The 15,781-nt window shown below is 43.9% G+C and overlaps 1 protein-coding gene across 1 annotated transcript; it reads right to left on the bottom strand.

The window, feature by feature from the left end:
- Positions 1 to 499: 499 nt before the first annotated feature.
- Positions 500 to 15,139, bottom strand: LOC147169227 (metal transporter CNNM1-like). Its single transcript, XM_086082044.1, has 13 exons — positions 14,185 to 15,139; positions 12,899 to 13,160; positions 9,118 to 9,470; positions 7,790 to 8,123; positions 4,807 to 4,950; positions 4,359 to 4,499; positions 4,015 to 4,184; positions 3,272 to 3,362; positions 3,059 to 3,180; positions 2,737 to 2,992; positions 1,516 to 1,596; positions 1,215 to 1,319; positions 500 to 990 (listed from the first exon to the last, which is right to left on the bottom strand). Exons 1-13 carry the CDS (start codon positions 14,626 to 14,628, stop codon positions 863 to 865), a joined length of 2,631 nt encoding a protein of 876 aa, XP_085938170.1. The 5' UTR covers positions 14,629 to 15,139; the 3' UTR covers positions 500 to 862.
- Positions 15,140 to 15,781: the final 642 nt, after the last annotated feature.

Raw genomic sequence — 15,781 nt, 5'->3', positions numbered from 1 at the left:
CCAAATATTCACTATTTTTTACCGCTGTTTCTCAAACATTAGCCGTTTGAAAACGATGTACTCTTCTTTCTAGGACCACGCCCGTTGCAGTTTCGAGGCACTTTGTCTTATTGTTTTTGAATTGGGGATGTTGATGATGTCATCATGAGCGGGAAAGAGAGGCTTCTGTACATCATTTGTCTTGTCAGAGCTTCTGCCTTGGTAATGTGAGACGTATGCAATATCAATAATTCAAATGTTCCTTTTGTTCAGCTGAAACTGTGTGAGACGTAAAAGGTGAGTGGTATTCAGCTTGCATACATAAAAATAAAACGTAAAATAATTTGTATAAGGTTGGGTGAACCTGAAGAGATCAATGTAATGTATGTGTGTGCAAAAAAAATACATAAAGTAAAAAAAAAGGGAAATTCAAAATATTAAAATGAGTTATTTATAAATCATTTTAACTATTGAAATTAATAATGAAACGTTTCTCAAGGGTTAAATCAAGAGCGATTAATTGAAAAAGATTTCATTTATTTCATATTTGTTCATTCACATATCATTTGAGCATTAAATGCTTTGAGTATCAAAATGAAGTAATATATGCAAGCAGCATTCACGAGCAAGAGTCCTTTCAGAGTCAAAGTTGACTTCCTGCGGTGTGGTCACATCTTTGGTATTGCGTCATCACAAGAAAACGTGACCTGTCTAAAATATTTGCTCATTTACATTAATTCCATGTATGCCCTAAATCCTGTGTTGTTGTTGTTGCAGCAGCGCTCCCTAGTGGAGGTCGTTGGATAAAACCAAAGGTCTGTGTTTTTTTTCCTCTTCTCGTAAACATCGTCGTTAAGGTCATGAGGTCGTCTCGGTTGCTAAGCTAGCTTTTTTTAACCAGCGTCTGTTCAGAAGTGTCCTCTTGTTCCGTTTCATCGTGTTTTTTAATCGTATTGTCTTCGGGCTCATCTGTTTTATCGTCGTCTCGTGACTTTTGTCTTTTCTTGTGGCCTGAGGACAAAAAAAAAAAGCGACAAAAACAATCCGTCATCCTGAGTGTTTTTCTGTCTATATGCTTTTTTTTTTTTTATGCACGTGTGTGTATTTATAGGCATGCGTGTGCTTGTTTGAGGTGGTCGGGGAATGCATGTGAATCAAAACTAGAGAAAGACATTGAAAAACATGAATAGGGTGTGTGTGTGTGTGTGTGTGTTAATGTGTGTGTGCGGACTGACTGATTTTAAGCAGGAGTTTGTTTCCCAGCGTGTCTTCAGAGGCGCCGACTGACAAGCTGCTGATGAAAGGAGACGTGTCCGTTACCGTGGGAACACTGGCCACGTCTGACACACACACACACACACACACACACACACACACACACACACACACACACACACACACACACACACACACACACACACACACACACGCACACACACACACACACGGTATGAGTCAGTGTTGAGTTGGTCGCCACAGATTTTCAGTTTTACAAATTGAGGAGATTGGTCACGATGTGAATGTTTCCATAGTTACCGGCATCTCGGACGTACGGGATCTCGTCCATCCGGAGGAAGATGGAATCGCTTGGGCTCTTCTGGCTCTCAGACTTACTTCCTGCGAGAGTTTTAATGCAATAGTGTGTACTTGACAATATGTACATTATTTACAACAAGCATTTTGGAATAGCATGAATCCGCAAATGACTGGGGTTTGTAATTGCGCATAGATGCCACAAGATGGTGACAAAGACACGTAAAATGGAGAGCTCAGAATGCATCAACATGAATTCATTTTACATAACATTAAGCTTATAGCACAATTGCCCACGTTTTTTTTAAATATATTGTCACATTATTAATAGAAAAACCAATGTGCTGTCTAATTTTTTCCCCCCCTCGTAGATTCTCAGCCATCAAGGTCATTGTTCTTATTTTCCAAAAATGTTCAGAAGGGACTAAACCCTTTCGCAAACCACGCCCCCAAATGGTCACGGTCCGCCTTGCTCTCCCATTGACTTCTATTGTAACACGGATCCAGAAAACTTTTGTTCACTGCCAATGAAAACCTTCCAACAACCTTTGAACCTCCCAACAAATCAGACACCAGGTACCCCAAGAGTTAGCCAGGTGGAGTCCTATCTTTCCATTAGCAAAGCCAAACACACAGCTGGAGCGGTGTCTTCAATGGATTAAACGCTGTGGACGGCCTCACTCCCAGCTTCATGTCTCCAAGATAAACAAACATTTCTGTTTGTACCAAGGTAAGTGCCTGTAAAGTAAGCTAGATGGGCTAAGCTAAAGAACATAGCGCTAACTAGCAACTGAATGAGCTAGAAGCTAGCATAGCTAAAAGCTAGCATTTAGCTGTGTTGCCAAATTAACTTGAGCTCTAGAGGCAAGATCATCCACAAAATTGGATATCAAAGTTATATTTACAATTATTGATTATTGTATATTATCAGGATTTTATGACCAGACCACCAGAGGTAACCCAATAAACCACACAACAGAAGTACGAAACAAAAACATATTCTTTAAAAAAAAGAAAAAGAAATATGTTTAAAAAAACACACACACACACCAAAGCAACTAAAATAAATTGGATGTAATGGAAAAAACTAAAAATAACTTTATAAAATAACAAAAATGTTTACAAAATAAATGAAATGTGAAAGAAAATTACATTTTTGAATGAAGAATAGCAAAATATAAAGAGACGTGATCAACTTCCTGTGTGCCTTTCGTTCCAACTTACTGACGATGCGGTTCCTGCGGTTGAGCACGGTGGTGCTGTGGGGGACGGCCGACTTCTGCTGCTGTTGTCCTCCAATCCTGGCGGGAGGGTGTCGCCCCAGCTCCCAGGGCGGCGGCATCAGCGTGGCCCCCGCGGCAGGGGCGGCGGGTTCCCCGTTCTCCGGCGGCGAAGGCTCGGCCATGTGGGCGTCGGGCGTCTGCGGCGAGGTGTCCATCCTGGAGGCACCGACCGCGTTGTGGTAGTGGCTCCTGGTGATCTGCGGCCAGGAGGATTGTGGGTAATCGGGAGAACGGGGGCCCGTGAAGTGAGGGCGGTGGGTCACCTTGAGGATCTGCAGGGGCGTGAGCTGTCGCACAGAGTAGTCGGGGACGTAGACGTTGGTCCCCCCGTTGAGCTGGCCCGGGGACCAACCCTCTGACTCGGAGCGACACGGCGACCTCGGGTCTGAAAAACAAAAAATAGCAAATCCCGACTTCTGTAAAGACTACTTCATGTATACAGCTCTAGAAAAAAAAATCTGTTTTTGTGTGTTCACCTGCTGGCATGATGGCAGGAACCCCAAAATAGGAGAAGGCTCCATTTTCAAATTTGAGACACTCTTGGCCAAACTCCACCTCCACTCGACCCTTGGAGGGCCAGGAAACAAAATAAAACGGTCTTTCACAATTAAAGCAGAGACGGACGGCAATCATGCGAGACAAGATTTCGGAATATATGCAAACAATGTGATCCAGTATTTAAGAAGAAAACCATCACAGACGAGAAGAACCTAAATTAGGAGCTACAGTATTTTAAAATATAAGCTTTAAGGCCAGAAGAACCACAACCAGAGTTGGAAAATTCAAAATAAAAGCAACCAGAAACAGGAAACCTGTGACATGATTTCAGAATAAAAGCATAAAAGCCCAGAAGGAACACAATCAGTGGAAAAATTCAAAAATAAATGCAACCAGACAACCACAAACAGGAAACACGTGACATGATTTGAGAATAAAAGTATTAAAGACACAAGAGGTGTGTGAGAAAAGCTTTCACAATAAATGTATCAAGAAGACCAGACGACAGAAACTGCAACCTCTGGATTTCAGAATAAAACCAGGCATTGAAGACCTCAAGAACCAAAACCAGGAAGCACTGGATTCCAAAATAAAAGCTTCAACAATGCAGAACCAGTAAACATAAGACGAGATTTCATAACAAAAGCATTAGATGTTGAAAAATTAAGAAAAACTTGAGCTGCTGGATTTCACAATAAAAGTTATGACTGATGTGTTGTACCTGCAACACCAGGATGAAGTAGTCTGCCGGCTTGTTTCTCTGGAACAGGAAGTGCTTCGGTGCGCGCTTGTTTCTGTCGTCGAACTTGAGGTCCTGGACTACGCTGGGATGCTTGATGAGCCTCAGCAGGATCTTCTCCGAGATGTGAAGTGGCTTGAAAGGATCCACCTCTGATGGACACGGAATACTTAGCTTAGCTTAGCGTAGCATTTAGGTTAGGCGCTCGTCGAAGAAGGATGCTAACGCGAGCTACACGTGGTTTAGCCTAGCTTGGCTTAGCCTTCACCTGGCTTCAAGGAGCGCACGTAAACTCGTTTGTGAGCCGCTCTGCGATTGGCCAATACCTGTGGACAGAAAGCGGTGCGTTGCCAGTAGGAGCTGCGGGGAAATTTTGACTTTCATCTCGTGGTCGGCCATTTTGAAGATGGAGAAGTCCTGCTGCTTCCTCTCGTGGTGAGACACGCGACGCTTGCTGCGGTTGTCGGCTGCTCGCGCGGCGGCATGTCGAGTGTGACAATTGGAAATTAGTTTGGAAATCCTCAATTGCGGTCCTCTTTCTCAGGAGAATGATGCAAATGCTAACATGCTAACGGTAGGTGTGCTAGCAACAATCAAAACAGCAAAGTAGTAAGGAATGAGAAGAAGTTGGAATTGTTTAGGTCATTGACACTAGCTTAAAAAAATAAAATAAAATGTGGAATGGATGTAAAAAAAATAGATGGCCTAAAATGTGTCGTATTAATTTTAAAAAACAAACAAAAATTTTCTGTGATGATGACGTCACGGTCGTACTGTAGAGGTCGGTCTCGTCCAGGATTTCGGACTTGATGATCTCCTCGATGACGTCCTCCAGCGTGACGATGCCCATCACCTCGTAGAACGGGTCGCCCTCGCCCTCGTTGTTCACGCGCTGAACGATGGCCAGGTGAGATTTACCTGCCAAAAAAAAGCACGCGCCGATAAAAAAAAATGCGTTTGGCGGCAAAGAGCAAAGCGTCGGCTGACCATTTTGTCAAAGAAAAGCAAACGTGTGCATTTTTTTGATGACATCGTCCATTTTGTTTGACAACTCAAGGCAAAGCACGCGCGCCTTTTTGTGATGAGAAAAAAACGGCTTCCATTTTGCTTTCTGTCTTTTCTTTCTTTGTTTTTCTTTCCTCCCTTGTTTTCTTTCTTTTTTCTTTTTCTTACTTCCTTCCCTTCTTTTTCTTTCTTTCTTGCTTTCTTTCACAACTTTTTCTTTATTTTGTCCTTCCACTATTCTTTTTTCTTTCCTTCATCTTTGTCTTTTCTTTCTTTCTTTTGTCCATCTTTACTTCAGCTTCTTTCATTCTTTCATTCTTTTTCTTCCTTCCTTCCTTTCTTGTTCTTTTGTTCTTTCTTTCTTTCCTCTTTCTGTCTTCCTTTCCTTCTTCTTTCTTTCTTTCCATCATCTTTCTGTTTCCTTTGTTCTTTCTCTTCCCTTCTTTTTTCCTACCTTACCTTTCCAACTGTTCTCCTCCTTTCTTTTGTGACTGTCATGTGATTTGTGTTTGGATGGTAAACGCAATCATGCAAAACGAATTTCCCCCCCCTTTTGTCAATTAAAAGGATCTCAAGAGTAAAACCTAAGAAACTCAATGAAGTGTGCGCGCGTTTGAGTGTGCGCGCGGGTTTGCCACCTTTTGACAGAAACCCCCCAAAAAGTGTAAAGAGGACTTTGTCAATGGTCGAGTTGAGGTTGCAGTGTGTGCGTTTGTCTCATTCCATTGAGCGCTCACACACACACACACACACACACACACGCACGCGCACACACACAGCAACAGTGAATCCTTTCAGAGCGACTCTGGATTCCGTTCAACTTTCTCGTTCACACGCGCGCACACTTGCATTCATCTAAAGTGGGTCAGTGCAAAGCAAGGGCGGGAAAAAAAAGCTTTCATGCTAATAATAATGAGCTAAATGCTCAATAACAAGGCTTTAGTGTTAGCATCCAGCTAAAAGTAAAACGCAGAAAAGATGATGGCTGCATCTCGTCCCGTGCAGCATTTCATCATCGGCAAACACAAATAAACATAATTTAGCAGCGTGTTATTCTTAACTTTATTATCAGATGCTAATGCAAATATGTGCTAACGGTGCAGCTTTGCTTACCTTATGACTTTGACGTGATTGAGTCTAAATGGTTATTTCACTTTGAAATGTAGTCCAGGCCTAGCTGCCAGGTCATTGGCTAAGAAATTTGGTGTGTAGGTGGGATTATGTAAATGAGCCTTTTTCAATTTCTTAGTTGGATAGAGCCGAATTAAAATAAACTTGGCGCATTGGCGTGAGCTGTATGAGAGCAACCGCAACATGCTAACAGTTCACAGATGGTAGCAGACACATAAAATGCTGCATTGCTAATAAACTTCCTGTTGTGCTTGCCATGCTAACGACAAGCTAATACTAAAACAAGGGCGGTTGCTAATAGCTGTTGCCGTGACAACCGTGCGCTCTCCTGGCTGCTGGCCGGCTCGTCTCCTCCCTGCTCAAGGTGCCCTCATCGCAAACATAAAAAAATAAATAAAAATAATGCTGACACAGAAGAAAGGCGGGAGCAGCAGCAATCAGTCTCTGATTGGTCGGCTGGCACCGCGCCCCCCCCCCCCCCCCCCCGTTTTTACGACTCCCTCTCGACTGCAGTGCCCTGCAAAATGTTGCCGTCTTCTTTTTACTGCTTCACGATGACACAGCTTAGGACACTTCATTAGGTACACCCGATTGTTTCTCTGGCTTTAAACCTTAGCTTGAAACCCTAATCCTGCTTTCAAATTTGTGTTTGGAACACTAACCCTGTCTTGAAATACTCATTTGAAACCCTAACCATGGTTTGAAACCCCTATTTGAAATCCTAACCCTGCCTTGAACCTCCAATTTAACACCACATCCCTTTCTTGAAAACCTAATCGTCGCTTCAAACCCTAGTTTAAAACCCAACCGTGGTTTGCAACCTTAATTTGAAACTCTAAACCTGGCTTCAAACATACGTAAAAAATTTGAACCCCCGACCGTCTAATATGAAACCCTAACCCTTATCTTGAAACCCTAATTTAAAGACCTAACCCAAAATTTAAACCCCACAACCAAGGCTTGAAACCCTAATTTTAAAACCTTAAACACTCACGGGCTTCAATCCCTAATTTGAAACCCCGACACTGGCATCAAACCCCAATTTAAAACCCTAACCCTATCTTGAAACCCTAATTTAAGGACCTAACCCAGAAGTTAAACCCTAACCAAAGCTTGAAACTTTAATTTTAAAACCTCAAACACTCACTAAGGGTTCAAACCCCAATTTGAAACCCTGCCAGTTGCTTCAAACCCCAACACTTGCTTTTGAAAGCCTAATTTGAAACCCTAACCCTGTTTTAAAACCCCAATTTGAAGATGTAACTCTTGAACCAAACCCTAACCAAGGCTTGAAACTCATTTAAAACCTTATCTATCCTGGCACTCAAAACCCCAAATTTGAGACCGGACTGTTAGCTTGAAACTCCAATATGGCTTTAATCCTTAATTTGAAGCCATGACCATGGTTTGAAACCCAAAAGACTTAATCCTGGTTTAAACCCTAATTGGAGAACCCAACCCTGATTTGAAAGCTGAGCTCAGTCCTCAAACCCTGGATTCCAAACCCTACCCATTGTCTTCTTGAAACCCCAACCCCCGTTTGAAGGCCTCATTACCGATCGCGATGGCAGCCCCCCCCCGCGCTCCCCCCCTCCTTTTCCCCGCCGGCCGAGCGCCGTACCTTTCTTGAAGTCCTCCAACATGGCGTCCAGCGTGGTGTCGCTGAAGACGCAGTGCAGCGGCCGGCGGTAGAAGCGCGTGACGGTCTGCAGCGGCGTGCAGTCGTCCGGGTCGACGAAGGCGAGGTCCTTGACGAAGAGCACGTCCACGATGTTGGCGCGGGCGTCGCGGTAGACGGGGATGCGCGTGTAGCCGCTCTGCAGGACCTCCGTCATGGTGTTGAAGTCCAGCAGGGCGTCGGCCGCCAGCATGAAGCAGTCGCCCAGCGGGGTCAGCACGTCTTCCACCGTCTTGCTGCGCAGCTCTAGCGCCCCCTGGATGATGTTCAGCTCCTCCTTTTTCACCCAGACAGCAACCAGGAGGGAAAAAGGTGGGTTTTTTTTTTTTTTTGACATTCGTTGATGGCGCCCTTGCTGTATCGCGCTTTACACGTTTTATTGTTGTTGTTTTTTTTTGCTCAAGCAGTTTTTACAGATTAAAAAAAAAAAAGTTCCGACATGAGCAGTCAATTGGCCGATTTTTACGTTGTGACGACTCAGTGGCAGTTGGCCGGCTTTGAAAAATCTGATGGTTTCAATTTGGGTTTTAATAAAGGATTAGGGTATCAAATGATGGCGTCAAGATGGTTTCAAATTTGGCCAAATAATTTAATTGGTGTCAAATTGGGGTTTAAAGCCTTGTGTAAGGTTTTAAATTAAGAGTTTCAAGACAGGGTTAGGGTTTCAAATCTGGTTTTTGAGCCAGGGTCGAGCTTTCAAACTTGGGTTTGAAGCAACGGTTAGCGCTTGAAATGAGGGTTGAAAGCATTGGTTAGTGTTTCGAATTAAGGTTTCCAAGCCTAAATTAAGGATTCAATTCAGGATTTTAAAACAAGGGTCAGGGTTTCAAATCAGGTTTTGAAGCAAGTGTTAAACCTTTGTTATGGTTTCAAATTTGGGTTTTAGGACAGGGTTAGTGTTTCAAATGAGGGTTTAAAGCATTGGTTAGTGTTTCGAATTAAGGTTTTCAAGCCTAAATTAAGGATTCAATTCAGGATTTAAAACAAGGGTCAGGGTTTCAAATCAGGTTTTCAAGCCAGTGCTTGGGATTGAAATTAGGGTTTCAAACAAGCGGCAGGGATTCAAATTAGGTTTTCAAGCAAGTGTTAAACCTTTGTTATGGTTTCAAACTTGGGTTTTAGGGACAGGGTTAGTGTTTCAAATGAGGGTTTGAAGCCTTGGGTCGTGTTCCTAATTAGGCTTCACTTCAAGCCAACTCTCATTTGCAACGCCCCGACCTCGACTCCAAGCCCCCCTTATTTGCGAACGGCGATCGGCGCGGCGTTCTTACCTTGAGCAGGTCGTGGTAGGGGTCGGTGACGCGCAGCATCTCCAGCAGCTTCTCCCGGGTGTAGAAGTTTGAGATCTCCTGGTGCAGGATGAGATCCAGCAGCTTGCTGAGCGGGTACGACACGGGGAAGGAGAGCACCATGAGCAGGCGCGTCAGCCAGATGCTGCGCGCCGCCATGGCCAGGCCGTGGCGCGACGCCGCCGAGTGCGGCAGGATCTCGCCCACCAGGAAGATGCCCAGCGCGCACGTGGCCGTCGACAGCCACGTCATGCCCAGGATGCGGCACGTCCACACCGCCAGCGCGGCGTTGATCAGCGCCGTGCCCAGCAGCAGCGTGCACAGCACGTAGTTGCCTGGGGGGGGGGCAGTTCGCGAGTTAAGAGGCCTCTCGATGTGCGCTAGTGCAACAGCGAGGTGGTGCTAGTAGAACCACGTGCCCCCCCACCCCCCCACAACTGTGTGACATTTCTTCACGCCACCTGGACAACTTTAACTGGGGAGAAAAACGAAGTAGTAGAACGAGCCTAACCCTCAACATGGCTTCAAACCCTAACTTTTAAATACTAACCCTAATTTGAAACCTTACCCAAAGCTTGAAACCTAATCCCTGGCTTCAACCCAAATTGAAAACCCTACTTAAGGCTTCAAATCCTAATTTGAAAGCCTACCCAAGGCCTGAAACTCTGCCTAAGGATGGAAACTCATTTGAAACCCTACCTAAGGCTTGAAACCCTAATTTGACGCCCTAACCAAGGCAACAAGCCCTAATTTGAAACCCTACCCAGGTTTTCAAACCCTGTTTTGACACTTTACCCCTTGCTTCAAACTGTTATTTAAAACCCTAACCCTGGTTTCAAACTTTAATGCTGGCTTCAAACCATCATTTGAAACCTTACTCAATGCTTGATAACACTCATTTGAAACCCCGCCCCTGGCCTCAACCATAATTCGGAACACTACCAAAGGCTTCAAACCCACATTTGAAACCCTAACACTGTTTTTTAATCTTCACTTAAAACCATAATGCTGGCTTCAAACCTTCATTTGAAGTCCTAACCCTATTTTGAAACCCTAATTTGAAACCTTACCCAAAGCTTGAAACCTAATCCCTGGCTTCAACCCAAATTGAAAACCCTACTTAAGGCTTCAAATCCTAATTTGAAACCCTACCCAAGGCCTGAAACTCCGCCTAAGGATGGAAACTCATTTGAAACCCTACCTAAGGCTTGAAACCCTAATTTGACGCCCTAACCAAGGCAACAAGCCCTAATTTGAAACCCTACCCAGGTTTTCAAACCCTGATTTGACACTTTACCCCTTGCTTCAAACTGTAATTTAAAACCCTAACCCTGGCTTTAAACTTTAATGCTGGCTTCAAACCCTGATTTGAAACCTTACCCAATGCTTGATAACACTCATTTGAAACCCCGCCCCTGGCCTCAACCATAATTCGGAACACTACCAAAGGCTTCAAACCCACATTTGAAACCCTAACACTGGTTTTTAATCTTCACTTAAAACCATAATGCTGGCTTCAAACCTTCATTTGAAGTCCTAACCCTATTTTGAAACCCTAATTTGAAACCTTACCCAAAGCTTGAAACCTAATCCCTGGCTTCAACCCAAATTGAAAACCCTACTTAAGGCTTCAAATCCTAATTTGAAAGCCTACCCAAGGCCTGAAACTCCGCCTAAGGATGGAAACTCATTTGAAACCCCACCTAAGGCTTGAAACCCTAATTTGACGCCCTAACCAAGGCAACAAGCCCCAATTTGAAACCCTACCCAAGTTTTAAAACCCTGTTTTGACACTTTACCCCTTGCTTCAAACTGTAATTTAAAACCCTAACCCTGGTTTCAAACTTTAATGCTGGCTTCAAACCATCATTTGAAACCTTACCCAATGCTTGATAACACTCATTTGAAACCCCACCCCTGGCCTCAACCATAATTCGGAACACTACCAAAGGCTTCAAACCCACATTTGAAACCCTAACACTGGTTTTTAATCTTCACTTAAAACCATAATGCTGGCTTCAAACCTTCATTTGAAGTCCTAACCCTATTTTGAAACCCTAATTTGAAACCTTACCCAAAGCTTGAAACCTAATCCCTGGCTTCAACCCAAATTGAAAACCCTACTTAAGGCTTCAAATCCTAATTTGAAAGCCTACCCAAGGCCTGAAACTCCGCCTAAGGATGGAAACTCATTTGAAACCCCACCTAAGGCTTGAAACCCTAATTTGACGCCCTAACCAAGGCAACAAGCCCCAATTTGAAACCCTACCCAAGTTTTAAAACCCTGTTTTGACACTTTACCCCTTGCTTCAAACTGTAATTTAAAACCCTAACCCTGGTTTCAAACTTTAATGCTGGCTTCAAACCATCATTTGAAACCTTACCCAATGCTTGATAACACTCATTTGAAACCCCACCCCTGGCCTCAACCATAATTCGGAACACTACCAAAGGCTTCAAACCCACATTTGAAACCCTAACACTGGTTTTTAATCTTCACTTAAAACCATAATGCTGGCTTCAAACCTTCATTTGAAGTCCTAACCCTATTTTGAAACCCTAATTTGAAACCTTACCCAAAGCTTGAAACCTAATCCCTGGCTTCAACCCAAATTGAAAACCCTACTTAAGGCTTCAAATCCTAATTTGAAAGCCTACCCAAGGCCTGAAACTCCGCCTAAGGATGGAAACTCATTTGAAACCCCACCTAAGGCTTGAAACCCTAATTTGACGCCCTAACCAAGGCAACAAGCCCCAATTTGAAACCCTACCCAAGTTTTAAAACCCTGTTTTGACACTTTACCCCTTGCTTCAAACTGTAATTTAAAACCCTAACCCTGGTTTCAAACTTTAATGCTGGCTTCAAACCATCATTTGAAACCTTACCCAATGCTTGATAACACTCATTTGAAACCCCACCCCTGGCCTCAACCATAAGTCGGAACACTACCAAAGGCTTCAAACCCAAATTTGAAACCCTAACACTGTTTTTTAATCTTAATTTAGAACCATAATGCAATGACTTTAATCTTCACTTAAAACCATAATGCTGGCTTCAAACCTTCATTTGAAGTCCTAACCCTATTTTGAAACCCTAATTTGAAACTCTACCCGAGGCTTGAAACCCTGATTTTGACACCCAAACGAAGGGTGCCCTAATTTGAAACCCTATGGTTTCAAACCCTGATTTGAAACCTTACCCAATGCTTGATAACACCCATTTGAAACCCCGCCCCTGGCCTCAACCACCATTTGGAACACTACCAAAGGCTTCGAGTTCAAACCCTCATTTGAAACCCTAACCCTGGTTTTTAAATCTTAATTTAGAACCATTATGCAATGACTTCAAAACCTTAATTTGAAGTCTTAATCCTACTTTGAAACCCTCATTTGAAATCCTAACCCTGGCCTCAACCAAAATTGGAAACCCTACCTAAGGCTTCAAACTTTGAAACTCTATTCGGGGCATCAAACCCCTAATATGAAACCCTATCCCTGACGTCAAACGAATTAATTTGATATACTTTATAAGGAGGCTACTAGCGCAGGACGTACTTTATGCCTTCCAGTGTTACTACGACAGCAAAGTAGTTCCTTTTCATTACAGTAGGCCAAAAAGTGGCAATAGTAGTAGTACAAAATAATTAGTGAGACACAGTCGTTTTACTAGTTCACCCTAGTGCACTGAATTGTTGAGGTTAAAGATCTTACTAGTATCTGGGCGCTTTGCTAGTACATCCTTGAAATGGAATAAATTACTTACCGTGGCGGCGCACCGACTCGATCTTGCGCGCGTAGCGTTGCTCCCGGTCGGTGCCGCTGTTCTGCAGAACTTGCAGCTCCACCGGGTCCAGCGCTAGCAGACTCAAGTTGAGGCCGCTGAAGAGCGCCGACAGCGCCAGCAGAAGCACCGACACCAGAACTTGGATCCACAGCTCGGGTGCCTCCCCCGAGCGCTCCGCAACTGCCACCCAGAAGTCCCTCGTGCGGTAGTGCTCCCACTTGGACCCGTCGAAGGCGCACATCTGTGGGAAAGTGTGAACACGTGCACTAGTATCAGTCTGAAAAAAAAAATGGTGTAGAACATTCCTACAATTAAACCTTACTAGTATACTACTGCACTGCTCTAGTAACGCTTACTAGCCCCATCTAGTCAACATGCATAACGCACTAGTAGCCTCCTTGCCTAAACTCGTAGCACCAAAATGCTTAGTATTCACTAGTAACATGTAGTTAGTGCCAAAATTGTCCTTCTAATGTGTAGAAATGTCAAGGGAGTACAGCCATTCAACTAGTGTTCTCTAATTGTTCTACTAGTGCGCTGCATTGTCATCAAGGATAGTGAATAAATCCTGCTTTAAAATTGTTTAGCATTTATTTGATATCCTTGACAAGCTGGAGGCTAGTGGCTACTAGTTGGGCCTGGCAAACTGTGTTCCTAGTGCAGCACAGTTTTTTTAAAGAGTGTATTTGGTGTATACAGTAGGCCAAAAATGACACTAGTAGTGGGGAAAAAAAACATGGCGAGCGTCATCTTACTAGTGCTATAGTTGTGGGTGTGTGCCTAGTGCACACTTTTGTCTCATTAGTTGTCCTACCACCAGGCCAAAGTTGTCCTTGGCCAGTAGCCCTACTGGATTATTATTTTTTTTTTGCGTGGCTACTACTAGTACTACCACTAGTACTAGCACTGTTACTACAAGTACTAGTGAGGACAGAGCATACTAGTATATGGACCTGGACATTGAATCCCCAAATAGCTTTATGGAAAGCCATTTTGAATATGCATTGGACATTTTTGACAAGCAGGCGACTACTAGTGCGCTGCCACCAGTTGTGCCTAGTCGTGTTACTAGTGCAGCACACTTAAACCAAGAGTAGTACTAGTAGCAGGGAAAACGTTTACGAGTAAGACGATGTGACCTCGTACAAGTGTGTTGAATTGTCTGACTCGTTACTAGTGAGGACAAAGACCAGTTGTTTTACTAGTCACATCATAAGATACTAGTCCTGTAGTTTAACACCCTTAGCGTACTGCGGACTACACACCGAGTAGAACTTGATCGTCTCCCCGCGCCGCAGCTCTTTGGTCAGCAGCTCGACGAGGACCGAGTTGCGGCTGGAGGCCGACTTGAACGAGCCCAGCACTTCGATGTCGGACGTGCGCGCGCTCTTGTCCGCGCACATGTTCCGGGGACGGTGCCGGGGCCGCGGGTCCGGCCGCGGGGGCGCCGCTTCGGTTCCGGGCTCCTCGATGAAGGCGATCCACGGGGCCGCGCTGGTGGCCCGCGTCCGGTTGAGCCTGTGCCGCGGGGGGCTGGAGAAGTACACCCGCAGAGTGAAGCGCGTGCCCTCGGTGGCTTTCAGGACCCCGTCGTGCACGGACAGATCCGGGCCGGTCTCCTCCGGACGGAAGCCGAGCAGGGCGAGCCCCGGCCCGGGCACGAGGAGGAGGAGGAGGAGAGGGAGCAGGAGGAGAGGGAGGCTCGCCATGATGAGGTGAGACTCCCTCCTCGGTCAGCTCTGGTGCGGCGGGCTCCGGGTCCACGTGCTGAGAGGATGCTGCAACTGACGCGCCCACTGTGACGTCACTGCTTCTAATTATAGAACGCGAAGGCGGAGCCACTGCAGCAGCGAGCAGCCCAGTTTGAACACAACAGTAGTAGTAAGTTTACATTTATTGATATGTATTTATATTTAAAAAAAAATTGTATTAGATATTTATTAGGGGTGTCAACATTTTTGAGTTAATTTAAAGTTCCTTTAACGCCACTCATAATTTTGAACTCACGATTAATGACCGCCATTGGAAAGCCTGTATTGGGGGAATTCCAGTCGCGACGCAGCAGACACGTCCACGTCCAATCAATTTAATAATAATGCATATATTTGTGGAGACTGCATGGGTTCAAGTTGTGTTGTGCAATTTTTAAAATGTGCACATTTTCACAAGTTACTTCGTGTTACAGATTAGATATAGCTCTTAATATGCAAAGGAAAATGCACTGAGCTGTCACCATCTTACAAATGCAATTAGGCTGCCATCTAGTGGCAGAAAAATGACCTCAACACAATATCACACTTGTACATCTTTTTAATTTTAACTCAATTTTATGATTATGAAATTACCGTATCAATGACTAAAAGATATATTTCTATTATTTTAATCCCCCCCCCCCCACTTTTGTGTTAGCAAGAGTATGAAAACTTAAAATAAAAAAAGACAAAAAAAAAAATTTCAGTTAATCGTGAGTTAACTACTGAGTTAATTACGATAAAAAAATTAACATTTATATTTAAGGCCTTCAGACATGTTATTCCTATTTTTTATTCCTCACACTTTTTTGATGCACTTCTCCTTCCACATACTTCATCACATTTACATCATTCCAGTTTCAACATATTTCCTATAAGTCTGCATTTTTTTGCCTAGAAATTCCAATTCATTCCAATTGTGGCCAAATTTCCCCCAATACTTATTTGCTTTTCTTTTCCTTTGGCACATTCAACATAACAGATTCAGATTGTTACAATTTGAAAATTTAAACATTCTGCTTATTTAATTCACTTTATGGATGATTTCTGCACATACCAAAATCCCCCCATATGTATTGACTGATTAAAACCACTCCAAATTCAACTTTGA

The sequence above is a fragment of the Leptonotus elevatus genome, chromosome 8 (genome assembly GCF_054856555.1).
Source record: "Leptonotus elevatus isolate MCC_2025b chromosome 8, RoL_Lele_1.0, whole genome shotgun sequence".
Lineage (NCBI taxonomy): Eukaryota > Metazoa > Chordata > Actinopteri > Syngnathiformes > Syngnathidae > Leptonotus > Leptonotus elevatus.
This window is presented reverse-complemented; position numbering and strand designations above follow the sequence as displayed.